Source organism: Lasiosphaeria miniovina (assembly GCF_030549165.1).
Source record: "Lasiosphaeria miniovina strain SMH2392-1A chromosome Unknown B0T26scaffold_9, whole genome shotgun sequence".
NCBI lineage: Eukaryota > Fungi > Ascomycota > Sordariomycetes > Sordariales > Lasiosphaeriaceae > Lasiosphaeria > Lasiosphaeria miniovina.
Genome location: NW_026848228.1, coordinates 1,840,760 through 1,866,822, shown reverse-complemented (window position 1 = coordinate 1,866,822; position 26,063 = coordinate 1,840,760). Strand labels below are relative to the sequence as shown.

Below are 26,063 nucleotides of genomic sequence, written 5' to 3'. Positions count from 1 at the left end.
GCTAAGGTTCTTGCAATGCAAAGCCAAGATACACGAAACATCTCTCATTATTTTGGGACGATGGAGTGGGCTTGGCTTTCTAGCTGCCAAAAACAGACCTGCACGAGCGAGGTGCGAGCCGCGAAGCCAACCGAGCATGACGACAATACACCGTCGCCCTCCTGGACAATGTCCGTGCTGTTTGAGGATCCCGCGTTGTTAAACTCGGGTTCTTAGAGCGGGCGATCAGAAAAAGAAAGATTGGGAGAAGATTTTCCCAGGCAACCTGGATAAAATGCAAAGTGGTGACGGTGGGGGGGGGGGGGGGGGGGGAAAGGAGCACAACAAATCGCCTGGGCATTGTTTTGGTTTGATGTCTCGACGCATCTGGGCATCATCCACCTACTCTTAGGGGATGGAATATGAAAACAAGGCCCGCCCGGGGTCGAGCCCATCGACATGATTAGCCTTGGCTGTTTGGTGTCGAGTGGCGGCCCTTTGTCGTGGCATGAACAGCCAATGCTGGGCCAGTGCGCACCCGAGTCGCGATGTGCTTCGGGTTTTGGCTTTGCTCTGCGCCAGAGAGTCGTAGGGGAAGGGGTGGGTGCGGACAGATGTTCGTCGATCTGCAACATCAAACAATTATTCTGCTGTCGCCAAGCCAATGGGGCAGGAGGGGAGGAGAACAACGTTCGCTTGCGTGCACAGAGGCTTGAAAAACAAGGGCAGAACGTCGATGTGGCCAGTGTCATGCCGCGCGGTATGATCGCCATGGGGTCGCTCAGCATGTCTGTCACGGCCGCATTCTGCCGGTGACTGCCGGTCCTGCCAGACAGCTTGGCTCAATTGCACATCCCCTTCCCCTTCCCCCCCGGTAACTAATCATTCCCGAAAAGTGTGAAACTCGACGCCTCGGACGACATTATAAAGATGTGCCCTCGATGGCAAACACAGGCTGGGACTTGGTTTCCGGTTTTTGGTTCTTCTCAACTCTCAAGCTTCACTTCCTCTCTTTCAGACCGACCGGCTCGATCAACACTCCTTTCGCCTTACGCTCTTTAGCAGCCTTTTTAATTGTTTCTATAATACTGTCTTTACACTGACTGCATCTGGCCGGTCAAGCTAGGATTGATAATTCTAGATTAATAATTATATTCTACATTCTATCACACCCAACAAACCCAACACCACCATGCAGACCAAGACCCTGATCCTCGCGGCCCTCGCGGCCGTTGCCCACGCCCGCTTCGGCCAGGAGGGCCTCGTGCAGGCGGCTGTCCAGGCCCTGTCCGACTTTGGCGCCCCGGGCGCGGCCGGCACGCTTGCCGGCCAGACGCCCGGCGTGCTCCTTGCCGGAGCCAACGCGTGCGCAAAGGTACATACATCTCTCCCCCTCTCCCTTATACCTAAAAAGGATGCTAACGACCAGAAAACCCAGCTCTCGCTGGCAGACGACATCGTGACGCAGCTAGGCGACGACGCGGCGGTCCTGGCCGCAGCCGCACAGCTCGTGGCGGCCGAGAAGAACTTCAACCCGTCGGCGCAGTCGATCCCGACGCTGTGCAGCGACGCGTCGCTGCCGGCGACCGAGGCGCTGCGCGGCATCGTGCCGCTTGTCGACCCTGCCGTCGTCGGATCCGACGTGCAGAACACCAACTCGGCCGCCTCGCTCAAGGCCGCCTTCGCCGCCAACGGCGACAGCGTCGCCGACGTGTCCACCGCCCAGGGCTTCAGCAACTTCACTGCCCAGGCTAATGCTTAGGTACCTAGTTGGTTCTAGCCACGCGGCTAGTTAACTCAAAGGGGTTAAGCCGGTGGCTGGCTGCTGTGTGTGTGACAAGACTATTAGTAGTATTGGGCACACGGGAGCGAGTGACGCGCGGCTGGGCTGGGATACTGTGGGCAAGATTGTCTCGGGTCGGGCCTGTGCAAGGGGGAGCTGTGTTGTGTTATGCTGGGTCGGGTGATGTGTTGTGTGGGTTGGGTGATGTGATTGTAAACTGTAAAGGGAGTGGGGCTGAGCTGGGCAGAGATGAAGCCGGATCGATGACGTGTGCACCCGTGTATATACTGTTAGGGAGCCGATCCTGAAAGTGGGAGATATCAAGACTCGTTTATCTTGCGTCGTCAATATTGGATTCCTCCAAGACCTCAAACCCTTCTGTAAGCGGTAAGTTGGTTGTAGGACTAACAACTATGTACTCGAAGTGTGTATCACTGACGGATGAGACAGGACAGAAAAAACACAGCCGAGTCATTTTATAGTATTATATTTTGTTCGAGCATCTGCCACCCCGTTTCCCCATCTCTAGGGCTGAGCTGCCAAGACCAAGTGAACGCGCGTCAGTTCAACGCCGCGCCCTTCACATAACTGCTCGCGCTCTCTTCTCCCCTCTTTTCCTCTCTTTTCCCACGCCTGAAAGGGGGGTCGTCTGTGTCTACGGCCCAGCGAAGATATAAAAAGTGTCCAGACTCGACGTCGAAGCAAGCGGAAAACAGACAAGACAAAAGAAGAAAACAAAGTAACAGAGCAAAAAAAAGTAAATATATTTACAGTATAAATACGTAAAGCAACCCATCCATCACAATTACACACACCCCAAATAGCACACAACACAGTATATGCCTTCTTATATACTCCTCTCGCCTTCAGCCCGCCCAGCACGGTTCCTCTAAACCCGGCAAGTTTGGCCCGTCGCAAGCCCTACTCCCATATATACGTGTGCGCGTATGTGCGTTCGTGTGTCTTGTGTGTTGTATCCAGAGGGACGGTCGGTGCTTGCAAGGGCAAAGCAGCAGCAGCAGCTAGCTCGTGAGAGAGAGAGGGAGACAGAGAGACAGAGAGAAAGTGAACAAGGCTGAATCATCTTTCCCTGCCACTCTTCCCCAACTATAGGTGGCCGGTAGCCAGCCAGCCAGACGCATCCCGACGTTTGTCTCCGCATGAGCGTCTCTTCATTAGTAACAAAAATGGTAAGAGAAAAGGACAATAGAAGAGAGCCATCTTGGAGGAAGCGAACAAGAAGTCTCCAGAAGCAGCGCCAGGGAAAAAAACACAGATAAAAACACCCCCACCAGCTCCTGATATATGCTGACGCCAAGGAGGAAATTGATGGACGGGTATCGGTGAGGAAGGGAGGCGGGATTTTTTTTGTTGTTTAGAAAAGGAAAAGAGAGAAGAGTCCACGTCATATCTTTGGCTTGGACTCTTCCTTCTTGTTCCCCCCCTTTGCCTTTTCCGACTCGGCCTTTTGATTCTCCTTGACCTTGGCCTCCTCCTCCCTGGCGCGCTCCTTGGCGTGCTCGTCCTCCTTTATCTTGCGCTCGCGCTCCTCGTCTTCGCGGCGCCTCCGCTCGGCGTCCTCGCGCTCCTTCTTGCGCTTCTCCTCGGCCTCCTTCTTCTCGCGCTCCTTCTCGGCCACGATGCGCTTCTGCTCGGACTCGGGCATCTTGGCGTAGTCGGCCACGTCCTTGTCCCAGCGGCGCACGCACTCGTCGTTCCAGTTGCACTTCTCCACCTCGCCGTACGCCGGGTGGCTGTAGCGCGGGTGGCGGCTGGGCCAGTTGGACGCGTGGTAGTGGTGGCGTACTAGCGCCGCGCGCGCGTCGTGCGTGCCCGAGTCCGAGTGGCCCTGCCCGGCCGCCAGCGCCTCGACGGTGAGGACAAGCACGCGGCTGACCACCTTGGACTCGGTCAGGTCGTGGAACACGTCCCAGTTTATGGGGGCGCGGTTGTCCGTCTTACGCTCGTTCATGTCGGCGATGATGGCGTTGGTGAAGGCCGACGGGCCGGTGCCGCTGATGATCTGGTCAAAATCGAGCTTGACGTCGGACACGCCGCACTTTTGCTCCTTGGCCACGTCGTGCAGCCACATCATGATCTGCTCGACCAGGCGCATCATGACGGGCAGCTGCGGCTTGCACATAAAGGTCCACTGGCAAAATGAGCGCGACTTGGGCCCCAGGATGGGGTGGTCGCGCCAGTCGGGCTCGTCAATCTCGATGCCGATCACCATGTCGATGTCGTTGTGGTTGTAGCGGTCCGGGATGAACCTCGACAGCGGCCTGAGGGCCTCGACATCGATGTCGGCGTACAGGCCGCCCTCGGCGTACATGATGAGGTAGCGCAGCAGGTCGGCCTTGACGATGGGGGCGCTGACGCTGCGGTAAAAGTCAACAATGTCGGGGCGGTTGAAGCCCTCGGGCCCGTAGTGGAACTCGACGTAGTTCAGGTCGTTGCCGTCGGTGAGCACCTCGTAGCGGTAGTCGGGGTTCTTGCTGACCCACGAGCGGGCCGTGTTGAGGTCGCGCTCCTCGAAGCGCAGCGGGTTGACCTTCCAAGTCTGCCATATCTTCTTGGGGAACTCGTTGCGGGCCTTGGGCGGCACGTAGCCGGGCGAGGGCGGCGGCCGCTTGTAGGTGCGCAGATGGGGCGGCGGGCTCGAGCCGTTGTGGAAGAGGCCGAGATTGTAGAAGAGGAAGATGAGGGCGAGTAGGCCCGCGTAGAGCGGAATGCCGCGTCGGAACTGCATGGGCACGCGGTTGCGGAACTGCGCCGTCGTCGCGGCCAGCGTGGGCGAGCTTATGGGCGAGCTGATTTTGGCCATCTTGGTGATCATGTTGGCAACGCGCATCTGCCCGTCGCCTCCCTCAGCAGGGAGAGGTGCCGGTTTTGCAATCCCTTACGGAAGCGAGAAGGGCATCCAATTGCTGGCCGTGTGGTGTCGTGTCGAGAATTTGTTTCGACAGACTCGGACAAACAGACACGAGCCACGCAAGGGAACACGAGCCCTAGAGGGAGAGAGGGCACGAGAGGGCCACGAGATTATTCGGGGGAATATCCGCCGCTAGTAAAAATAGTAGCAAAATAGCGGTAGCAATCGTATCGTAAAAAATAAAAATAAACGAGTGACTAGCAGAGCGGCGCAAGTGCGTGACTTGACGGCGGCCAGCTACGTATCGGCCGGGAAAAAGGAAGAAAGAGAAGAACACGAATCGGTAGCAAGTAACAAGCAGTAAACAACAAACACGGCAGGCAGGGAATTATGCGGGCGTGCTTGTGAGCGTGGCGGGGGAGGGTGCGGGAGGGAGAAAAGTGAGTGATGAGTGGTGATGGGTTGGGAAAAGGAGGGAAACGAACGATGAAGTCAGCTCGTTCTTTTTTGCCTGGCTTGCCTGCAAGTGCACTGCATTGGATTGCTTGGCTGGTCGGCGGCTTGCCCTGACCTGACTGACGGCCTGCCTGACCTGGGAGAACCTAGTTGCCCGCTTTTTTTCTGCTGCTCCCCCCCTGGAATTCGTATTAGGATAGGCTGGGATGGCTCGGGTTGGACTGGTGGCGGCTTGGGCTTGGCCCCTCTCCCGATCGATCAGCCAGGTTCGCTCGCTCTCGTCAACCCAATGTCTCACGTCGCGCCGGTGGGTTGCCGCACGGCCATTAAAGCAAAAACCCCATTCATCACTCCTACGGGCCATTTCGGTCATCTTAGTGCGACCCGGCCGAGCCAGGGTCCCCGTGCTGAGTCTGACTGCGCTGCGGCATCCAATCAGTGGCGCCCCCGCCTCCCAAAATGAGAAATGGAAAGGAGAAAACTCACTCTTGCGAGACCGAGACGCCAGAAAACCGAAGACAATCCCAACTCTGCAGCCAGTTCGTTCGTTATGAACAGATGTGCGTTCAAAGCCAGGCCAGCCCGCCCAGGGCGGGCACCTGCCTCGCGACCTCGTCGTGGCAAGTGATAGCGCACAAATTTCGCAGCTGCGGTGTCCTCCCTCCCATGGGAGCCAATCAAGTCGGCTCGCCCCGGGCCTGATGCATTCGTCGAGCAACGCTGGCAAATGGATGGCGCTTCGCAGTGACATCCCGGGAGCCGCTTTGAAGCGAGATAGGGGCTTGCCCAAGTACGAACGCTGAGAAGCTCGACTGGCTGGGTCCCCCCTCTCCCTCCCACGCTAAAATAAATTGGAGCCGGCCAGATGCGCTGGCCAACCGAAATCCGTCTCTCGCAAAAGCTGCAAAACAGCCGAACAGGCTCCGAACTCGGACGCCAACGGGATTGGCCAACCGTTCTGTGGGGATCGCCCCCCAGATCTTCCTACTCCCCCGTTTCCATGGTCGTGGACGGGCCCCCCTCCCTTTCCAAGGAAATTGTCCCCTTTCTGGCGAGCTAGCAGGTTTTTCTAGCATGAATGGCAGCTGAAAGCCCGCCAGAAGGTTAATCCGGACACGGGCGAGCGGATTGCAGTGCAGTGCAGTTCAATGCAGCGCAGTCCAATGCAGTGAAGTTCAATGCAGTGCAGCGCACATCCCAACCCAGCGCGCGTGAGCAAAAGGGGGTGGAAACACGCTACGGCCTACAGGCTCGCCCGCCTGTCGTTCATCAGCGGTGCTGTGCAGCGGTCACACCCAAGTAAACTTCGCCAGACATTCACTGTCACTGTGCTGCGTCGCAAGAAGCAGGCGCGGAACCCATTTGACGTTATTTTCGCCATCGCTCTTTCCATACCCGTTCTCCCCACAGTCGATCAAGGTGTAGATCGCTCGTTTAGACTTGTGTAAAACGTGCCCCAGCTTCGGAGCGTTCAGCCGTTTTTCTCCATCTTCTTTTTTTCCTTCTAGCCGTTTTAATTTTTTGGCGCTTCTTTTTTTGATATTTGTCCCCCTATCCTTATTCGGGCTCGATACTGCGCGCGCTCGTGTTTTTTTCAGCCCGTCGCGGGCTCGAGGACCGGGAAGTTTGCACTCTCGCGAAGGAAAAGTGTCGCGCCAATCTGATCCTCTACCTAATTCCTCCGCTCGGAACGGACCGAAACCTCCTTCCTGCTGCCGAGCACGCGCACGTACGACAAGAAGCGGATTCCAACCTCTCGACTTTTTTTCCTGTCTTGCCCTTTCTTGATGCCCCCATGCATTCGGTGCAAGAGGGCATTCTCGACGGCACGGGCGCCGACGCAGCGGGCTTGACCTTGTCGACGCCTCCCCCCCACCGACGACGCGACAGCAGCGCGCTCGCCATGAAGTCGTCGCTGCCCTCGCCCGTCGAGACGCTGCGATGGCTGAAGCACATGGCGTGGCCCAAGAACGCGCCCGACTCGCCCCGGCAGCAGCTGCGGTCGACGGCGTACCTCGACGGCCTGCGAGGCTTCGCCGCCTTCCTCGTCTACGTCCACCACAATGAGCTCTGGGTGCACGCGGCCACCAACGACGAGTTCCCGATATTCGAGAAGGGCTACGGCGTCGACGGCAACTACCGCTTCGTTACCGCCCCCGTCATCCGCACCTTCTTTACCGGCGGCCATATCGCCGTGGCCACCTTTTACGTCATATCCGGCTACGTGCTCTCGGCGAAGCCCCTGTCCCAGATCCACAACGGCGACTACCTGAAGCTCTACGACAGCCTCGCCTCGTCCTTCTTCCGCCGCTGGTTCCGCCTGTGGCTCCCGCTCATCATCACGACCATCGTCTGGGTCATGTCGTGGCACGTCTTTGGTTACTGGGTCCAGTGCTGCAAGGTCAAGCCGACCATTGGCGAGGAGCTGTGGAACTGGTATGTCGAGATGAAGAACCTGAGCTTTCTCTTCAAGGAGGGCTCGCAGATTTGGGTCTCGTTCAACACGCACCTGTGGTCCATTCCGCTGGAGATGCGGGGGTCCATCATCACGTTTTGCGCCTGCCTGTCTCTGGCCCGCGCAACCATCAAGGCCCGCCTAGTCTGCGAGGTGGCCCTGATCATCTACTTCATGTACATTGTCGACGGCTACTACGGCGCTCTCTTCATCTCGGGCATGTTGCAGTGCGACTTAGACCAGCTCGCACGCCGGTCCTCCGAAGGGAACACGTACTTCCCGGGCTTCCTCCGCAGCTTGGAAGAGCACAAGACGACAATCTTCTACACGCTGTTCGGCCTCGGCATGTTGATCGCCGGCGTGCCAACTGATTCGCAAGATATTAAGAATCTGCGCGCGGCGCCCGGCTGGTACTACCTGTCCTTCCTTAAGCCGCAGGCCGTCTTCGATTACAAGTGGTTCTACCTCTTCTTCGCCGCCAACATGTTGGTGGCATCGGTACCTCGCATACGCTTGCTCAAGGCTTTCTTCGAGTCCCGGTTCTGCCAGTTCCTCGGCCGCATCTCCTTTTCGCTTTATCTCGTCCACGGACCTCTGCTCGGGGCCGTAGGCGACCGCATCTTCCACGCTGTCGGCTGGGTGCGCAGCTTCGACGACAGCGACAAGATGCTAGCCAACTGGGTTAACTTGTTCCCCCTGCCCAGGATAGGGCCCATGGGCCTCGAGCTGTCCTTCCTCCTTCCCCAAATCTTCTTCCTTCCGTTCACGCTGTGGGTGGCCGACGTGACGACGCGCGCCGTCGACGAGCCCTCGGTCCGCTTCGCCGCCTGGCTATTTAAGAGGATACAGGGCGGGACGCCGCCAGCGCCCAAGCAAGAAGAGAGCACATTGCCGCTGAGGCGGCTGGCGTGATTAAAACAAATACACTAATATCTTGTATATAACCTCAGCAAGGGTCTCTTGGGAGCCCGTGCTATGACAACTTTTGTCAACGTTTCATTTGGCGAGATTTTCATTGCGGGGAGTGCCCCGGGACATCCGTTTGACATTTCATAGACATGTCTTTTACTACTGTGTTTTTTTATACTAGACTTGTCCAGGCGCCGCTGCCTTGTTCTAGCGGGTGGGATACAGGCAGGGTACATATAATCCGTGATCAACCCCTGACGTGCCGTGCCTCATGGGATTCGGCGTGTGGTGTGTTGAGTGAAGCGCGACGTCGGATTTAACTCCCAAACTTAATGATCCCTTTTTGCGGGGTGTACAGTATACCTGTCACAGCCACGGCTCGAACTCGTTTTTGACACTTCGGAAGCGTTGCACGTGGGTTTATTTCCCGAACCCTCAGTTTTGCACATGATCGTATCAAGCGAAGCGAGTTAGCGACCTCGAATGCGAAACAACCGCGCGGCGCGTCTCAATCGTCTCGACGGTTTCCGCGATGATCTCAATCCCAATGAAGCGAGTGGGTGATGATAAGGCTCGAGGGGCAAGGCGGGGTTATTCTTCTTCCCTGCCAGATGTCAGAAGTTAGAAAAGTCGGAGCCAGGTGAACCTGGCCCGTATCGCAGGCTGCAGCAGCAAGGCCGAAGTTGCTTTTTTCTTCGTCTCTCGTGTCTCCTCTTTTCGGCTCCGCTCACTTGCAGGAACCCCCCCGTACTAAGCCAAGCTTGGGAACCCTCGCCGAACAATGGGACTCCCCTGGCAGCCAGCGGAGCGAGGGTTGCATCGCATCATCTTTCCCGTTCTGTCCCGTGCGGCCACCGCACACCTCGCAAGCACCCCCTCCCCTTGTCAACCCTAAAATTTGTCCATATTAGTAATAGCTCATTTTTGGAGAAGGGGGTGAATTGAGGTGAGGGGCTGTCGGCTCATTTTTGGCATGTGAAATGTCGCAGTGGCACAGGGCTGACGAGAGCATGCGCCGCGGAAGGGGATTGCGCTTGTCACTAGTGAAAATGATGAGAAACAGGGCGAAGACCGGTAAATAAAAAGAAGTAACAAAAAAAGGGGAGATCGCCAGGCGGTAAAAAAAAAAAAAAAAAAAAAAAAAAAAGGGCGTGAAGGATGCCCAGTCTAGTGGGATAAACCCAAGAAATGCTCCTTTGCCAAGCCTACGGCCAAGGCACTACCGACGGGCGGCAATGTTGTATTCTCAAAAAGGGGGACAGTGGTAATATTTCCCAGGCAGGCAGGCCGGCAGGAGGTGCAAAGGCACCACGACCACGACCACGGAGTGAGAAATGGTTTGCCAAGGCCGGAATTATAATGGGAATAATTGCCTCTGGGATTCCAGGGGCTTCATCCGATTATCTTATCTTATCTTATCTTTTTTTCTGGACCTTTTCCCGTTCTTAACAGTTTACTGCAACGCTCATCTCATTCTCACGCACACCCTCCCAGACACGATGCAGCACATCCCAATCTTTCCGTTCGTTTCAGGTTCGCGGGGGAACTGTAGATCGCGTCTCGTTTTGGAAAGTAACTCGCACGGCATTTGCTTCTGTAATTATCGCTCTACGGATACCCGAGCCAGCCAGTGACAATACTTTCCTAGCCATTGCCAGTCTATAGTACCTGAATTATCTAGCAGCAGTAGGTACGTAAAGCGGACTCTAGAGCGCAATGGCGAGAGCCAAGACGCGGCAAGACTTTGAGGGAGGATCGCGCAAGACGGCCCTGGTAATTTCTAATTCCCCCCTTTTCTTGGGTTACGAGACTAGCGAGCCCCAAGAACCAGCCCTGTCAATTCTGGAAAGTGCGAACTTCGAAGGGACAGATAACCAAGCGCGCGCGCGCTCTCAATTCGCGTCATCGATAGCGACAGCGTGCACGCCAAGAGGATGATGTTGCAGCCAGGCGTGGCAATATGCGCCACCAGGTGAGCCAATCTCCTGTCGGCGGATCGCTGTTATTGCTACTACGTAGGAGTCTACTACTACATAGTAGGCGAGGTAATTAATTGCTTGCTCCCCTATTTATAGAGAGCTCCGATCGATCTTTGTGCGTTCCACCCGACACGAATTTTTGCATCTTGTACCACTGTGCCGAGCGTTCCACAGCAGCAGCAGCAGCAGCAGCGGCGGCAGCAGCGGCAGCAACAGCGATCGGATGCTGCCGTCTGGCCAGCGTGCGTGCCAATAGAGTAGTCGGTTCCGCGGATCGGGTTTGCTGCTGTTGGTTCTACAAGCCCGTTCTGTCGGCCTGGCGAACGCAACATTAGGTTGCGCTTGAGCTTCGGGAAGCATCCCCCGCCAAGCCCTTCGCCGCGGCAAAGCATTGACAGCACCAACATGCTATTCTGTAGGTAGTTTCAACCTCGTCCGCTGCTTTGGACATTTCTTAACCTCCTGTTGTTTTGTGCAATGCGTTGGCGCTCTCCTTGAGCGGCGTCAAAGTCGTGACTTTCTGAAAATGGAAAAGAAAAAAAGTGGGAGAAATCACCTATTCCTAGATAAGTTAGACATCTACCTGAATTGGTAATTATGGTCCTTTGGTCAGTCTGATTTTATGTGATGCGTAAATCCCGTGCCTATTAAGGCGGCTGCCATGCATAGGTGAGGTTAGTATTCCGAAAACAATGGTGGTATGACAAACTCCGACCAGTATCACCTAACCTTAATCTCGAGATGAGCTGCACTGTCCAATAGTTGCCTGGTAATTGCTGTGCCGGTTATGACTTTATCTTGCGCAGACTATTCACTGCTCGTTACTACATCGGAATCAGAATAGCAGTTATGGAGAGAGAGGCCAGTCAACTCAGCAACGGGCTATTCTTTGTCTCCAAATCCCCCAAGAAAGCTGGAAAAGGCGCGGGCTCAATGCGTTTGTTGTGCTTGCCACCTCCGCAGCTGCCAACTGCCAGTCCAACTTTATTATGGCAGCACAGTCGGGTTGGATGATTGCTATCCTGACTTTGTGGCTATATCTTGTCTGGCTCACCGATGAGACAAGAACTAATGCACAGGTCGGGCGTTGGAATTTTTCCTATGGTATCTGGCTGGGAAAAGCTTTTAACGATAACGATGACAAGATTGCTACTGTATGAAGTTGACTTGGCCGAGAGTTTAAGTATGCCGTCCTAAGTATGCCGTCCTATCGAAATCAGTCAAGCGCGACCTGCCACCATCTTGATTTAAGACATAGTTATCTAGGTCGATATCCGGGCAAAGTAGGTATTTTAGGTAGGATAGACCCTCACTCTTAGGTAGGAAAGTGATCAATACGTCTCTGCTATATCATCTGTGACCGGAAGAAACCAGCCACCGAGGCGAGAGACCCTGACCACGCCCCACCGACAGCCGTCCTCTCGTTGTGATAAGATGAATACATAGCCAGGGCAAGCAGCCCCCCAAACACCGAAACCAGTTTGAACAACCGGAGGGCGTTGGTGCGGCGGCGAGCCGCCTTCTTGGCGCGAGTTGCTAAGTCCTAGATCCCATTCAAGTTTTGTGTTAGTCAATTAGCTGTTACGCATATGGACTATTAATAGCAGCAGACCGACCACACTGCGGGAAACGCCAGCTGCTTGATGTTCAAAACATAGCAAGGTCCTCTTTCTGAATAAAGGGGGGGAAGTAAGTCAGTCGGAAAGAGAAGGAAACAAACTTCGTGAAAAGCCCAGTCGCTCCAGGTTGGAAAGCGGCAGCGGTACCAAAAGTGCAGCTGATAGTACGGATAGATGATGCCGTTCCACTCCTTGTTCGCAGTTGCAGCCGCAGCGGTTTCGTTTACAGCGGCGTCGTCGGCAGAAGACTTTTTGTCGTTTCCCCCCTTTTCAACATGGTACCAGCTCCGACACCCGCCGTGGGACCAGACGGTCCTGCTTTGCAAATCGCGCTGCACCTGCGCGACGTACTTGGCCTCTGCGGCCCGCGTGACCTCGACGGCCGCGGCCTCGCCGTTAAGCACAGGCTCGATGACGCGCAGGGCCAGCGCGAGGGCGTTCTCGATGGCCATGATGACCGACGTGTGTCCGGTGATGGTGTTGGGGCCTGCTCGGCGTCGCCAGTCAGCCCATGTTCAGCACAACCCCCCTTAACAGATGGGAAAGGATGCCCACCCTGCAGCATAAAGAAGTTGGGGAACCCGCTCATGGCCACCGTCTCGTACGCACCGGGGCCGCCGAGCGCGGCCCAGTGATCAACCACCGACTCGCCGCCGCGGCCGCGCACGTCGATGCCGGCCAGGAACCTGTTCGTCTCGAAGCCGTTGGCCAGCACAATGACATCGGCCTCGGTCACGGTGCCGTCGGCCGCCGCGCGGATGCCCTGGGGTACGACCTCGCTGACCCCGGCATCCGTCAGCGTCACGTTGGCCGCGTGCAGGCTGCGCAGGTAGCCCGGGTCGAAGATGCGCCGCTTGCACCCGATCTTGAAGTCGGGCACCAGCAGCTCGTGGTACTCGGCCGGCGCCGTGCGGCGTATATACCGCTCGGCGCGCGCGCGGCGGCGTCTGTTGAGCCGGTCCGCGGCCGCAGTGCCGCGGAAGGCCAGGAACTCGACCTCGGCAGCGGCCGCCACAACGAGCCGCTGGAGGCGCCACCGCCACCGCGCCGCCCACGCCGCACTGCCTCTACCCTCCGCCTCTGCCGTCGTCGGCGGCCGCAGCACGGGCGAGTCGCGGACGGGCGGCACGACCCAGTGGCGCGAGCGGACTACCTGGGTGACGTGCGCGGCGCCGCCAGCGAGAAGGGCCGGCACGATCTGTGCAGCAGTGCAACCGTTTCCGAACATGACGACACGCTTGCCCGCCAGCGCCACGTCGTCCCGCCATCGCGCCGAGTGCATGACGGCGCCGTGGAACGCGTCGAGCCCCGGCACGTCAAGCGCACGCGGCTCGACCAGCACGCCGGTGCCGGCGAACAGGAACTGCGCCTCGTGGGTGAAGACGGTCCCGTTGCTGCTGCTGTCGCGCACGCGCAGGCGCCAGCGCCGCGGGCCGTCGAGCCACTCGCAGCGCTGGACGGTGGCGTTGAACGTGATGCGCTCCTGGCCAGGATCCAGCAGGCCGTACTTGGCGGCGACGGCGGTCAAGTAGGCGCGGATCTGGGCGGCCGTCGGGTACGTGGCGGCGCCGTGCGGGTTGGGCGCGAAGGAGAAGCTGTACAGCACGCCGGGGATGTCGCACGCGCTCCCCGGGTAGCGGTTCGCCTCCCACACGCCGCCGGGGCCGCTCGCGCGCTCGAAGATGCGCACGTCTGCGCCTGCGTCGCCGGTCCCGTGCCGCCGCTCCAGCATGGCCCCCAGTCCGATCCCTGAGAAGCCCGCCCCGATGCACGCGAACTGGCTGTAGCTCGCTGCTTTTTCCGTGGTGTCGTCGCCGTCATTGTCGTCGTGGCTTGCCATGGTCGATGAGCGCTGCTGAGCCGGCGACCTGAGACAGATCGGTTCTGCGGGTTAGATGCAGTCCACTAATTACAGCCCATCCGTACTCTGAGGGTTTCTGTGAAGATGGGCCACAGCACGGCCAGCGAGTTGCGCCGGTTAGGTCGGAGAGCGGTGTGAAAATACATGTGAAGTTCCTTTGAGACCCTTGACAAGCGCATCCTGAGGGAGAGGGAGTGCAAATTGGGTCGCATGGGGTTGATCCTAGCCGTTCATTCTACTCAAGCCACAGCTTACGTTGAGCTAACCAATAAAAGCAAAACTCGACTCCAACGCGGGGAACATGGAGGAAGAGGGGCTGGTGGCAGCGGCGTCTTTCTTTGTTTCGGTGTGTTGGAGAGGGAGAGATGTGAGCCTCTACCTTGCGGCAGCGAGTCTCACTTACATACGTAGACAGGCAGATTCACTAAGGCGAAATTCGGGCAGTTTGGTGCATTGGGGTCGATGCTCATTATCTAGTACTAATGCTAATTAGGTGAGTTGGTAGTCCTCCTGTCCGGTATAGCACCACCTCATTCTATAACAAGCATCTGCTCCTTCGCTGGTTCGCTGACAAATAGGAAAGAAAAGAAGAAAAGAGAAAAAAAGAAGCCCCTAGTTGCTGAGTTGATCCTCCGCCTGCTACAACAGCTTCGGTGTGCCGAACTCCCTCCGGACGATGCCGCCGACATGGTCCATCCAGCTTTCCACCATCTAGAGGAGGGCCTGCGACGTCTCGGGAGTGTGGGTTCTCGGTCCTTGAGGAAGAGCGGGAACGGCCTCGCCGCGCAGTCCTCGTCTGCCCACGTCTCGATGAAGCTCCAGGCGATCCGCAGCGTCTGCTCCTCGGCGGCGCGGCTGAAGATGACCCGCTCGCGGTTCGTCCTGAAGTGGGCCTCCCACAGGGCCCAGCCCTTGGTCACCTCGTGGCGCAGATCCGGCCGGTCGCTGCCATCATGACGACCATCTCGAACAGCGCCGCCACGGTGCTCTTCTTGCCTGATCCGCCGTACGCGCTGTTCGTTTCAACCCCCCACAACCCCCCCCCCATTTCCGAGCTCGCGCCGCTGTGTGCCCCGTCCACCGCAGCCTCCGAGTCGCTGTCGCTTCCGCTGCCATACTCGCTGCGGGCAGATGAGAATGTTCTTGCGGAAGGACTCTGGTCCATTGTTGTGGGATGTGGTTTTGTGGGACGTGGTTTTGTGGGGTGGTTTTGTGGGATGTGGTTTTGTTGGATGTGGTTTTATTTTTATTGTTTTGTATTTATAACTGGGCCGAATACGCAAGGCTGTGATCATGCAAGTGATGTTATAGCTATCGGGAGTTATGAGAGCCCGCAGGTCAGCGACGAACGCTTGAATTAGTTAGGTGTGATTTAAAGGAGCTTTGATGTACTCACCCACCGTTTTTTTCGTCGCACCTACCTGGGCATATTGACAGCTGCTGGCAACTGAGATACTCAAACCTAATTTAAGCCGGTAAAATACTGAATTACCATCCGGCCACCCATGCGCCTGCCATGCAGCTCGGTAGCCCGGGTTAACGACGTTGAAGCCGTTAAAACCTTCAAATGCCCTGAAAACGCGTTTACCGTGGTGTTTTCCATTTTGACGATTTCTTCGTTGCTGAGTCAGCTCGAAATAAAGGCAACTTGCAAATGGCAACTTTGAGGCTCGGATTTGTACGTAAATTAGCCAAATTCCATGGCATGCGCCCAGCTACCCGAGCAATGCGTTGAATCCTGATTTGTTGACATGGTGATGTAATTCCTTGGTGTTGAGTCTAGCAATCTAGTCTAATGATAACCTAGTTTGTTATGGTGATGCAATTCCTTGGTGTTGAGCCCGTCAATCTAGCAACTTAGTTATCTATGAAGTCCTCCTTACGAGGAAAAGGGTCATCTTCATCCAAGGAATCGAAGAATACGTCTTCATCAGTGTTTGAAACCTCCCACGAGCTCCTGCGTTGAGCCCTGCGGTCCCACCACTCTTTTACCCGTAGGTCATAGAGGTGAGTCTTGGCCCGGCCCGGGCGGCTCGCCTTGTCCTTGACGAGCTTGCTCGTCTTCTTCGTTGTCTTTCTTTTCTTCCCTTTCTTCCTCTGTTGTGTTGTTGCCTTTCTCTTTGTCCCTGCGCCGAGGACGATGCAGTCCGACTCAATCTCCATGTCTTCTTCATCCTGTTCATCTTGTTCATCCCGCTCTTCTAGGCTCGGCCCGGCTACCTCGAACTGTGAATAGTAACGCCGCGCGTCCCGGCGAATCGTGCCGCTCCGGGCTGCTGTCTTCGTCTTCGGCGCCGGTGGCTCCGGGAGGATGGCTTCATTTTCAAAAGGACCGCCCTGATTGACAGGGCGACCTTTCGGCATCGCTTTGTCGGGCTTTTTGATCCGTAGACAGGGTGACCCACCTTTGCAATTGCCCCACTTTGCAATTTTTCCCCCACACCGCCAACTTCCTACCCTCTACCTTCCACCACCAACAACTTCCTCAATACTGGTCGGAATAGGCTCAAAATACGATGGTTCGACGCGTACGAGAGCGGCTAATAGCCGAGGCTATTGAGGCTATTGATCAGAGTGCGCAGCAGAAGGAAGTAGCGCGCCTATATAGGATCCCTGAATCCACCCTCAGCAGACGACGCCGTGGACAACAGGATCCACGACAAGCCCAAAAAAACACCCAGAAGTTAACTGACGACCAGGAAGCCTTCGTCGCTGAGTGGGCTCTTGAGGAGGAAGCTGCAGGGCGTGCCCCATGTCGTGCACGGCTAAGACGATTCGCACAAGCAATCCTGAACGAAGCCGGGCCCCCTAGGCGAGTTGGTGAGCGCTGGGTAGATCGGTTTTTTACCCGTAACCCACGGGTAAAGACCAAGTTAGGTACCCTATTAGAACGGTCTCGAGTCAAAGGATCTACCCGTGAGCGATTCCATGATTTTTTTGATCGTTTGGAAGCTGTAATCAAGGACAAGAAGCTGGTACCTGCGAATATCGCCAATATGGACGAACATGGCATGCAAGAGACGGAAACTACGGTTGGGAAGGTGATTGGCGATGCCCTCACATCTCGGGCAGTCCTGACTGGCCCTGATCCAACGACCTGGGTCAGTGTTATCGAGTGTGGTACCGCTGAGGGCAAGCGATTGACGCCCGTAGTGATCTTTACGGGTGAAAATCTACAAGGCCAACACTTCCCGGATAACTTCAAGGAACTACCAGTCCTCAAGACCTGGAAATACGACTATACGCCCACAGGCTGGAGCAATAGCAAAATAGCTCTTATGTGGCTCAAGGAAGTATATCTTCCTCAAACAAAGCCCCAAAGGAAGGACGATTGGCGCCTATTGGTCCTCGACGAACACGCCACTCATATCGACGAAGACTTTATGCTTCTAGCTAAAAGAAACCGCGTACACCTACTATACTTGCCTTCACACACTTCTCACAAGACCCAGCCACTCGACCGGTCTGTCTTTTCGGCTTTGAAGTCCTATTTTCGCCAAAGAACCCTCGAATTGGCTTCCTTCACAGCCTCAGCACCTATCAACAAGCAACGCTTCCTTTTTTGCTACCGGGACGCCTCAGCGCAGGGTATGTCAGCCCGGAATATTATATCCGGCTTCCGGAAGACCGGAATCTGGTCTTTCCAACCCGCTCGTATACTTGACGACCCCGAGGCGGTCCGGGACGAAGCTGCAAAACCAGTCCCCTGTTACGATCCTGGCACAGGCGTGCAGGAGGCGCCTTCTGCCCCCCTACAGATTGGCTGGGGCAGCCAGGCGGGGTAGACCCACCTAGGGGCTAGTGCAGCCAACCAGGAGGTGGTCAGTCGCGACGAGCCGCCAAGGCCCGACTGACCACCACTTGCAGGACGGCCAACTATTACAAACCACTCGACTGTCAGGGTCGTCTGTCTGTAAGGGAGCACGGGCTCCACAGAATGCTGGGTTGGTAATTATGAAGATAGAACAAAGGGCAAGCTCCTATCGCACGGGTAATACAGTCAAATTGGAATGCCACTCGAAGTGTATGAGTGCAGTGAATGTGTATTGCTTGCTTGAAGAACCAAGCAAGAACTATCTAAGACCGGTGCCACGGTCATCGTATATATCTATCTAAGCTGGGCCAATTGGAGCGTTGCTCTGTTGCTCTCTGACAGAGCTACAGAGCGTTGCTCTGTTGCTCTCCGACAGAGCTACAGAGCAGCCAACCAAACTGTTGCTCTGTTGCTCCCCGACAGAGCTACAGAGCAGCCAACCAGACTGTTGCTCTGTACTCCACCGTGCAGAGCAAATGCGGGCCCTTCTGCTCTGTTCTCCACCGAACAGAGCAACTGTGGGTCCAAGCCCCTCCTTTAACGTGACTAGCCGAGGCGGGTCCAGCCACCCCTGCCCTGCTTCCCAACCAGTACGAACAGGGATTCGTGACACCAACCAGTCAGGAAGCGGTCAGTGCGATCAGTGCGATCAGTGTGGACTGACCGCAGTGATCGCCCTGACCTTTGGAGAAAGACTCTGATTGGTCCGCCTTAGATAGATATATACGACGACCGTAGCCACGGTCTTAGATAGTTCTTGCTTGGTTCTTCAAGCAAGCAATACACATTCACTGCACTCATACACTTTGAGTGGCATTCCGATTTGACTGTATTACCCGCGCGATAGGAGCTTGCCCTTTGTTCTATCTTCATAATTACCAACCCCAGCATTCTGTGGAGCCCGTGCTCCCTTACAGACAGACGACCCTAACAGTCGAGTGGTTTGTAATAGCACCCTGAGCGCGAGTGAGCACGGCTGAGCATGTAAAGGGAGGACTCTGATTGGCCCACCTCAGATAGATATATACGACGGCCGTAGCCACGGTCTTAGATAGTTCTTGCTTGGTTCTTCAAGCAAGCAATACACATTCACTGCACTCATACACTTTGAGTGGCATTCCGATTTGACTGTATTACCCGTGCGGTAGGAGCCTGCCCTTTGTTCTATCTTCATAATTACCAACCCCAGCATTCTGTGGAGCCCGTGCTCCCTTACAGACAGACGACCCTAACAGTCGAGTGGTTTGTAATAGTAATCATTGCTGAATTCGTAGAATCTAAAGATGAAGAAGAAAGCTATGGCAGAGACCGCGCAGGGCGCGGGGAAATAGGTGATTGTGGGCCACGTGCCACGTCATGCACGGGCCACACTCTAAATAGGATACGACTAATCAGGGCGCAGGCGCCTGTCCAGGCCATGCCGTGACAGCACCGTTAGTATCTATTAGCAAGGATGAATAGGGCACGTTTTCAGAATAGGCAAGGCACATTCTTTTCGGAGAGGGTCTTCCACGTCTGTCAGGTCGTCTTTGGAATCTCTCCATGTGTCGTGCGAACTAGGCTGTACGGTGGGCGGCACACGGCAGATTCGCAGAAACGGGATGCTCACTAGTGCAATCTCTATATTCTAAAATAGTAGGGCTATCACTAGATAACTCGAGCAAATTTTCACGTATTGTCGGATGAGTCCTACCACGTGTCAGTAGCTATGATATTTCAGCGCCCCGAATTTCCAAACTCCAATGACGTCTTTGGGCAGCTTAGGCAGTCATAGTGATGGCTTCAGTATATGTCGTATGGTAGCCACAAGATGATATATCCCCCGCTGTTGGAATAACATACTGGAATGACGCGCTGATCCAAGGAATGCGGCTCCGCATTCCTGGCCACAGCAACATCTGTGGAGGAGCGGGCCTGACAGATGCATATATATTGGCCTACGCCCACCTGTTCAGATAGAGAAGAAGAAAGACAGACACAAACGAATCCATCACTTGAACCACCACCTTACGGCGCGCAGCGCGCCATGCTGTTTCCAGTACCGGTACCCTGGTGATTCCTACACCCGCCTTTATGAGGCGTGGGAGCTAGAGCACGAGGTGCGCGGCGAACCCTGGGGGTATTTGCCAACCACAATTAATTAAAGAGCTTGCTCTCGGCGATCTAGAAGCCGCAAAGGCCATATGACTAGGTAGGTACTCATGTTTATTATTTGAATTCAGTTTCTGTAATGAGAACATTTGGGCCAAAGCGATATGCCAATAGCACAAGAAATTGAAATGAAAGAAAGGGTGGAACAGGGGGCGACTTACCGGTCTAACGAACAAATATTTATTTTCCTTTTCTCAGATAGAAGCGGTATCACAGGTACATACATGGAAGGGTGCACGAACAAGGAAGCAGTGTGTCTCGAGCAGATTTCAAACCCAGTAGTGAAGAAGAGAGCCGTTTTCAACTAAGCTCATCAATATAATACCAAGGCGAGCCCAAGAAAAAGAGATAGTTATCAGCAGGGCACAAGATAAGTGAGACCTACAGAAGCTACATAACTTCGAGCGAGAGCAACAAGGCATGATAGAAGTCAGCAAATGACTTCTGCAAATTAGGAAAAGGAATGAGCGCTAGCCCTCCTCTTGAAATCAGGACTGCGAGTACGTGGGAAAGTTCACGGAAAAGGAAGTATTATCGTGTCCCGTTCAGAGCTCTTTACTGGAGTGTGAACATAATTATGACAGTTAGAGACCGAGTTGATTGAAACCCCGGCACTGGTGACCTCTCCAAGCATAGAAGTGCAACCCGTAGGCTTATGCCCGGCAAACCTCCCCGAGAAACTCACTCATCGTTTGGCCTGCGTGAGAAAGAATGAGGAAAAAAACAACGAAATAGTCTGCCATCTCTGAGTCCAGCTCATCGGCAATGATCTTGGCAGTCTTGCGGACGCAATGAACCCCTTTCTTTCCGACGCCTCTAGCGGCGCCATCTTTAAGTAGCCCAAGCCCAAGCCCCAGCCCCAGCCCCAGCCCCAAACACCAGCTCGCCAGACGCCTTAGCCTTGTCACGCTTGACGGGCTCCTCCTCCGCCTTGTCGGTCATGGTGGTGTTCTCCTCGGCAGCACCAGCACCAGCCGTAGCCAAACCCCCAGCCGCCTTGGTATCGCCGTCGTCGCCGCCGTCACCACCTTTAGCCTTGACGAATCCGGCCTCGAAATTCTCGCTCGTGCCCTTTTTATTCGGCCAAAACTCGGGGAAGTAGCCGAACTCGGGGAGGGCGGCTCCGTGGCTGGTTTTCTGGCAGCGGAACGGGGTCCACGGATCCTCCCGCTTGGTCTGGGCGAGCTACTCGTAAGTCTGGTCGCTTGGGACCGCTGTGAAAGGGTTTGTTAGGATGCTAATGTAATTAGAAAATGAATGTAATTAGGGATTAATGGAAGATGGTAGGATGGATGGCTTTGAGAGGTGACGGGGGAAACAGTCAACGTACTTCGGACAACGTACTTCGGACAAAGCGGTTGAACTCGCGCTCGCTGCCGTCTGGGTTCTGCTTGGCCCCATAGATGTAGGCAGCGGAGCTCTCGGATTCAGACATGGCGGCGATGGTGGTGGTATTGCTGGTAGCGGTTTATTTTTGTCTGTTAGAGATTGTGTAGAGAGGCGGTCGCGGACGCGGACGGAAGCAGAGAGGCATTACGATGAATGGAGATGTAGGAAGATGAGGTGGCAGCCGCGGTGGTGAAGTGCTTGAAGAAAAGCGTGGGCATCTCTGGTGCGGGATGTGAACAGTCGGCCGGTGAAATTGAAATTATTAAAATATCAAATCAAAGCGCAGGACCTTGAACAAGAAACGAAACCGTGCACAGTGTTATTCACGGTGTTAATTAGTTCGGACGATGTCGGTATCTTGGTATCTCAGTAAGGTAAGATACCTAGGTACATAGGTAGTCAAGGCGGTGTGCAACCCTACCCAGGCTGCCTGTGCTGTAGTGGAGGTGAGCCGTTTGTGAGCCTGGCCTGGATGGCCGTGTGCGTGGCCTAATTTTAGGGTCTCTTCAGCGTGGCCTACCAAGTACAGCCCGGTTTCCAAGATTCGTCTCAACACGGGTGTAATGAAGTAGGTAATCACGCAAGTAAAGAAGTACTACGAAAGCTCAATGAGGAATGTTTAGATATAACATTAATTATGGTAAAGGCTGCTCCTATTTCAGTCAAAGTTTCATGGAGTTCTCAGTGGAGACCAAGCTGAACATCAGTACGCATAATGGGGGTCTCGTTTTTCACGTTTGTCACTTGCCATATTGACATGATTAAGGCCAGTAGACGCTGCTACATGTTCAGCCAGTAGACGCTGCTACATGTTCACTGGCTGACTCTGATTAATCCATGCTCAGAAATCCAATCCATGTAGGCACCCAATTAGACGGCTGTCGGGAAGCACGAGGTCAACCACTCGGCATCAGAAGGCTCGTCTCCCATCATATCCCTAACCCAGTCAAACAGCTCAAAGGTGCGATATCGGGGGCTCTGGAAGTACCATGCTATCTCACCTCGCTGGTGCGTCTCCCATAGCTTGAGCGCCAGCGCCTTCATGACCTCGTCGCGGCTTACCTCCATCTCATCCTCAGCCCCCTTGAGCATGTCAGCGAGCTCAGCAATACTATACGTATGTCCATCGGGGGCGTAGCGGGCGGTGAGCGTGTTGGGCCGCAGCAGGCGGTTGATGCGGGCAGCGGCAACAACGATCTTGCCGTAGAACTCGTCGAACGTGTCGCGCAGGCACCAGCCGCCGTCGGGCGCCGAGCCGGGCATGCCGATCAGGTGGCGCTCCTTGGTTAGCACGACCATGGCCGACGTGGTGTCGTCGGCGAGTAGCTCCTTGGCAAACGATAGCACGTCGTTGACGGCCAGGATCACGGTCCGCAGCTCCGGGACCGCCGTCACCCACAGCCACGTCGGCAAGTCGACGCCGCCCGGCGCCCGGAAGCTCGTGATGGCGAACACTTCGGCCACCCCCGACCGCTCGCGCAGCCACAGCGGCCAGCCGTGCGGCACGAGGTACTCGTCGTTATAAGTGCCATCTGCTGCTGCGGCCGCAGCAACGCGGTCGTTGTCCAGCGGCAGGGGGATGTCGAAGCCGTGCTCGTGTGCCAGCTTCCGCTCGGCGTCGTCCTTGGCGCGCTCGACGCCGGCGTCATTGATCAGAAAGTACTTTGCCTGGTCCCGCTGGATGTGGTACTCGAGGGCGCAGCCTTCGATGTAGAGGGTGCACGAGTGCAGCAGCATGTTGCTGGCTAGGGGGTCGGACAGGTGGCGCGCGAGCTCCAGCGACGCCTTGCGGTACAGCTCGAGCCAGGTGCCGTGCAGGCCCGCCGACGGCGAGTCCAGGCTTCCGCCCTCGAGTGTGTTGGAGAGAAAGCCCTCGGCCTGCTTGGCCATGCCGGCGTCCTTGTCGATCATATCGTCGAGATAGAGGCTGATGCTTCCGTACTTGACCATGGACACCTTGGTCTCGAAGTCGCCACCCTCGTACACACGTTCCGTGTACATGAGTCCCGAGTCGGCGGCGGCGAGGAATCGCTTGTTGACGGGGCCAACTACGGGCTCGAGCTCGGATTTGATCCAGTCGATGGTGCGGCGGCGGAGGGCGGGGTCGACGGGCTGCGGCTTCCACTTGACGCCCATGTCGTCCATCAGACTGCGGCAGATGTGGCTGGTGGCAGCTATAATGTCTTGTTTCTGCTCGTGTGACAGGCCTTCGACGGTTGTGGCGTCCAAGGCGGAGAACTTGCCCAGCTGGGTTATGGGTGGTCGAGTTGCGTGAGGCATCTTTGCGACTGGGATGTGGACGTGGCAGTAGGTAACGAGGTAGATCAAGCGCCAAGATGGGTATGCGGTAGATACAGAAAAGACTGAGAAGTGAGCGCTAGAGAGTCCAGAGTGCAAGTCAAGGTCGAGGCCGAGGGAACAAGAATATATATGTCATGTCTCTGCGATTCCGAACTTGCAGTCCTTCACCCCCGGATATGTGAATGATTGTCTCTGTTTCTTAACAGCCTGTAACCGTTGTAACGCGGGCAAGCGAGTTTTTTAGCGCTATTGTGGGACAAGCGATATTTCGAAGGAGCAAGTGCCCTTTGTCATCAACTTGGTGGCGGGGCCGAGGGCAGGTCATGTGGTTGGCTACAAGTCATTTCTTCCTGATCGATATCTGAGAAAAGCTGTGGTATCTAGGGTATCTACTCGTGATATCAGTGTTTGAAGACGGCCGTCTCGTCCCAAGGCCGAGTCTCGAAAACTTGAACTTCCAGCTCGAGATGCTAACCAGACTGAACTGAAGTATAATATCAGCCGTTTACTTCCAAGAAACACACGTAACAGCGAGCCTGTATAAGAACAGGCAACCTCAATGGACATATTGTTGCATAGTTCCAGTCTGGAATCAATCTCCAGGCAGTTTTCGAACTAATTAGTGGTATATTGTTTCGTCTACTCAAGGATGGACTTTCATTGTTAGATTCATTGCAGAAGTAAATTGGCTTCTGACTATTACCACGTAAATACTAGGCGGAAATGTTGGTATTTGCCGCTGTATAGCAAGAAGCCAAATAATTGAACTACTGTCAAAGAAGCGCCTTTGTCTACATACCTACGTAATATCTGCGATTCAGTTACACCCACGATAATAGAGACAGGAGAGTTGTTCATGGATGGACCTGAACAAGGCGTTTGTTGAGATAGGCGATTTATTTCACGCTAGCTCAGAGAGAGAGAGAGAGAGAGAGAGACGAAGAAAGTTATGGACATTTGTAATTACAGCTTCATCATCGCTTCGACCTCTCCGTGGCGGATCACACCGTCACTTGGTCGTCGACCTGCGCCAGTATCTTTTTGGTAAAGAACTTTGGATCATGGCTGAGTGGCGGAGCCTAGTAGATGCCAGGGTAGCCTAAGAAGCGTGCTTGGGGCGTACGAGCCGAGACTACGAGACTGTTGAGAGGTTTGACTGTGGTCGTACACTTGGTTGTTTGCTCAAGGCCCAGTAAAGGTTACACACTCGCGTTTCTGATAATTACGTCCTTGAGCAAGTACATCCCAGCTACTGTAGACACCGATGAAAGCCTACAGCTGTTACATCAAAGACCGAGTGGTATTATCAACTACGATGATTCTTTAATTGGACAGTTACTTATAGGTCGCCGCGGGAACGATACCCGCACTCGAGAGGGACGGGAATAATAATGCTCGTTCGCCTGGGTATGTAATAATTTGTAAGGAACTCGCTAGGCCTTTTGTTTTAAAACGGATAGGAACTTTAGTCGAGGCCTGAGTTTCTGAGAAGAGCTATCGTATATACCTATATGTTACGGGGTGTAATTGGGACTGTTGTGAACTTCGAACTCAGGAGTCAACGGCACCGACACCCAGTACCAAATCAGCCAAGTTTATGATGTTTTGTAGGGGTTGCGACCATTTCACTGCTGCTGCCCAGAGCTCCCAGGCAACTGGCGTCTATTTTTATTGTCTGCTGATGTAACTGTAGCTTGTTACAAGATGTCAGTGTTAGATTGAGACTAGAGCTAGCCTTGCCAGGTTCAACACGTAGTAGCTATCTGTAAAGTCCTGCACCAGCACGAGCCGAAAGATGGCATTGCAAGTGGCGAGGCGAACCAGACAATGAAAGCGAATCGAATTGGCAGGGGTGGTTGGTGGCAAAAGGGCCTAATTACTGGGAGAACCGACCTACGAGCAGTTCGGGTGAGGGCCCAAAAATGTGAAATTGGCCTATGGAACGATTAGCCGGCTGCCTTGGCCGTTGACCTCTCGTCCACTCCAGAGCCTGACAACAGGGGGATGTCATATGTGCAGGATGCGTCACGGGCTCTTGCGTAGTTGGCCAGCAAGGAGTGGGGTTGGACCCACCTTCTTGCCCAGGAGCATCCAGATAGGCAAAAGGGGCCCTAGTACGGGGGGGCTTGGCATGCACTAACCCCCTGCCCGGGCGGGCGTAATCGGTTGGTTGACGGAAAAGCGAGCCTAGATGACGGCCAGGCCCCTGACACCCAACAATGCATGCATGCAGCGCACAGACAGCTGAGCCCGACAACCAACGTGCACGCAGACAGCCGAGCCCGACAACCAACGTGCACGCAGACAGCCGAGCCCGACACCCTGTCCTGAACTAGCATTACTCGCGAAGCCTAGCTGGCCTAGGACTGGTGGCTTATGGACAAAAGTGCGATCCTAAAACATGAGGATAGCACCACCCATAGTTTTAGCCTTGGAATCGCTGAGTCTTGCAGCCCCGACGTGAATTTAAGCGGCGGCTACCTCGAATTTATAGA

The 26,063-nt window shown here is 55.2% G+C and overlaps 8 protein-coding genes across 8 annotated transcripts; 2 read left to right on the top strand and 6 right to left on the bottom strand.

Moving 5' to 3' along the window:
- Positions 1-1,171: 1,171 nt before the first annotated feature.
- Positions 1,172-2,031, top strand: B0T26DRAFT_841175 (uncharacterized protein; the record flags this gene model as incomplete). The annotated part of the gene is made up of 2 exons (XM_060447549.1): positions 1,172-1,354; positions 1,418-2,031. 2 exons carry the CDS (start codon positions 1,172-1,174, stop codon positions 1,739-1,741), a joined length of 507 nt encoding a protein of 168 aa, XP_060289787.1. The 3' UTR covers positions 1,742-2,031.
- Positions 2,032-3,167: 1,136 nt separating this feature from the next.
- On the bottom strand, positions 3,168-4,586 carry B0T26DRAFT_744982 (glycosyltransferase family 32 protein; the record flags this gene model as incomplete). Its single annotated transcript, XM_060444487.1, has 1 exon — positions 3,168-4,586. The coding sequence occupies one exon, from the start codon at positions 4,584-4,586 to the stop codon at positions 3,168-3,170; it is 1,419 nt and encodes a 472-aa protein (XP_060289786.1).
- A 232-nt stretch (positions 4,587-4,818) lies between these two features.
- On the bottom strand, positions 4,819-6,143 carry B0T26DRAFT_541226 (uncharacterized protein). Its single transcript, XM_060435573.1, has one exon. The coding sequence runs from the start codon at positions 5,839-5,841 to the stop codon at positions 5,023-5,025; it is 819 nt and encodes a 272-aa protein (XP_060289785.1). The 5' UTR covers positions 5,842-6,143; the 3' UTR covers positions 4,819-5,022.
- Positions 6,144-6,993: 850 nt separating this feature from the next.
- B0T26DRAFT_659378 (acyltransferase 3) lies at positions 6,994-8,457 on the top strand (the record flags this gene model as incomplete). Its single annotated transcript, XM_060438943.1, has 1 exon — positions 6,994-8,457. The coding sequence occupies one exon, from the start codon at positions 6,994-6,996 to the stop codon at positions 8,455-8,457; it is 1,464 nt and encodes a 487-aa protein (XP_060289784.1).
- A 3,321-nt stretch (positions 8,458-11,778) lies between these two features.
- On the bottom strand, positions 11,779-13,892 carry B0T26DRAFT_744980 (uncharacterized protein; the record flags this gene model as incomplete). The annotated part of the gene is made up of 4 exons (XM_060444486.1): positions 11,779-11,976; positions 12,154-12,243; positions 12,328-12,539; positions 12,608-13,892. 4 exons carry the CDS (start codon positions 13,890-13,892, stop codon positions 11,779-11,781), a joined length of 1,785 nt encoding a protein of 594 aa, XP_060289783.1.
- Positions 13,893-15,651: 1,759 nt separating this feature from the next.
- On the bottom strand, positions 15,652-16,277 carry B0T26DRAFT_807906 (uncharacterized protein; the record flags this gene model as incomplete). Its single annotated transcript, XM_060447239.1, has 1 exon — positions 15,652-16,277. The coding sequence occupies one exon, from the start codon at positions 16,275-16,277 to the stop codon at positions 15,771-15,773; it is 507 nt and encodes a 168-aa protein (XP_060289782.1). The 3' UTR covers positions 15,652-15,770.
- A 4,432-nt stretch (positions 16,278-20,709) lies between these two features.
- Positions 20,710-21,313, bottom strand: B0T26DRAFT_682185 (uncharacterized protein; the record flags this gene model as incomplete). The annotated part of the gene is made up of 2 exons (XM_060440731.1): positions 20,710-21,063; positions 21,209-21,313. The coding sequence occupies 2 exons, from the start codon at positions 21,311-21,313 to the stop codon at positions 20,710-20,712; spliced, it is 459 nt and encodes a 152-aa protein (XP_060289781.1).
- A 1,085-nt stretch (positions 21,314-22,398) lies between these two features.
- Positions 22,399-22,761, bottom strand: B0T26DRAFT_629746 (uncharacterized protein; the record flags this gene model as incomplete). Its single annotated transcript, XM_060436261.1, has 1 exon — positions 22,399-22,761. A coding segment is annotated over one exon (363 nt), but the record flags the coding sequence as incomplete, so codon positions are not given.
- Between the last annotated feature and the right edge of the window lie 3,302 nt (positions 22,762-26,063).

Excerpts from the sequence above, each read along its gene's own strand:
- B0T26DRAFT_541226 (XM_060435573.1), bottom strand. The coding sequence starts at position 5,841 with ATGTCACTGCGAAGCGCCATCCATTTGCCAGCGTTGCTCGACGAATGC.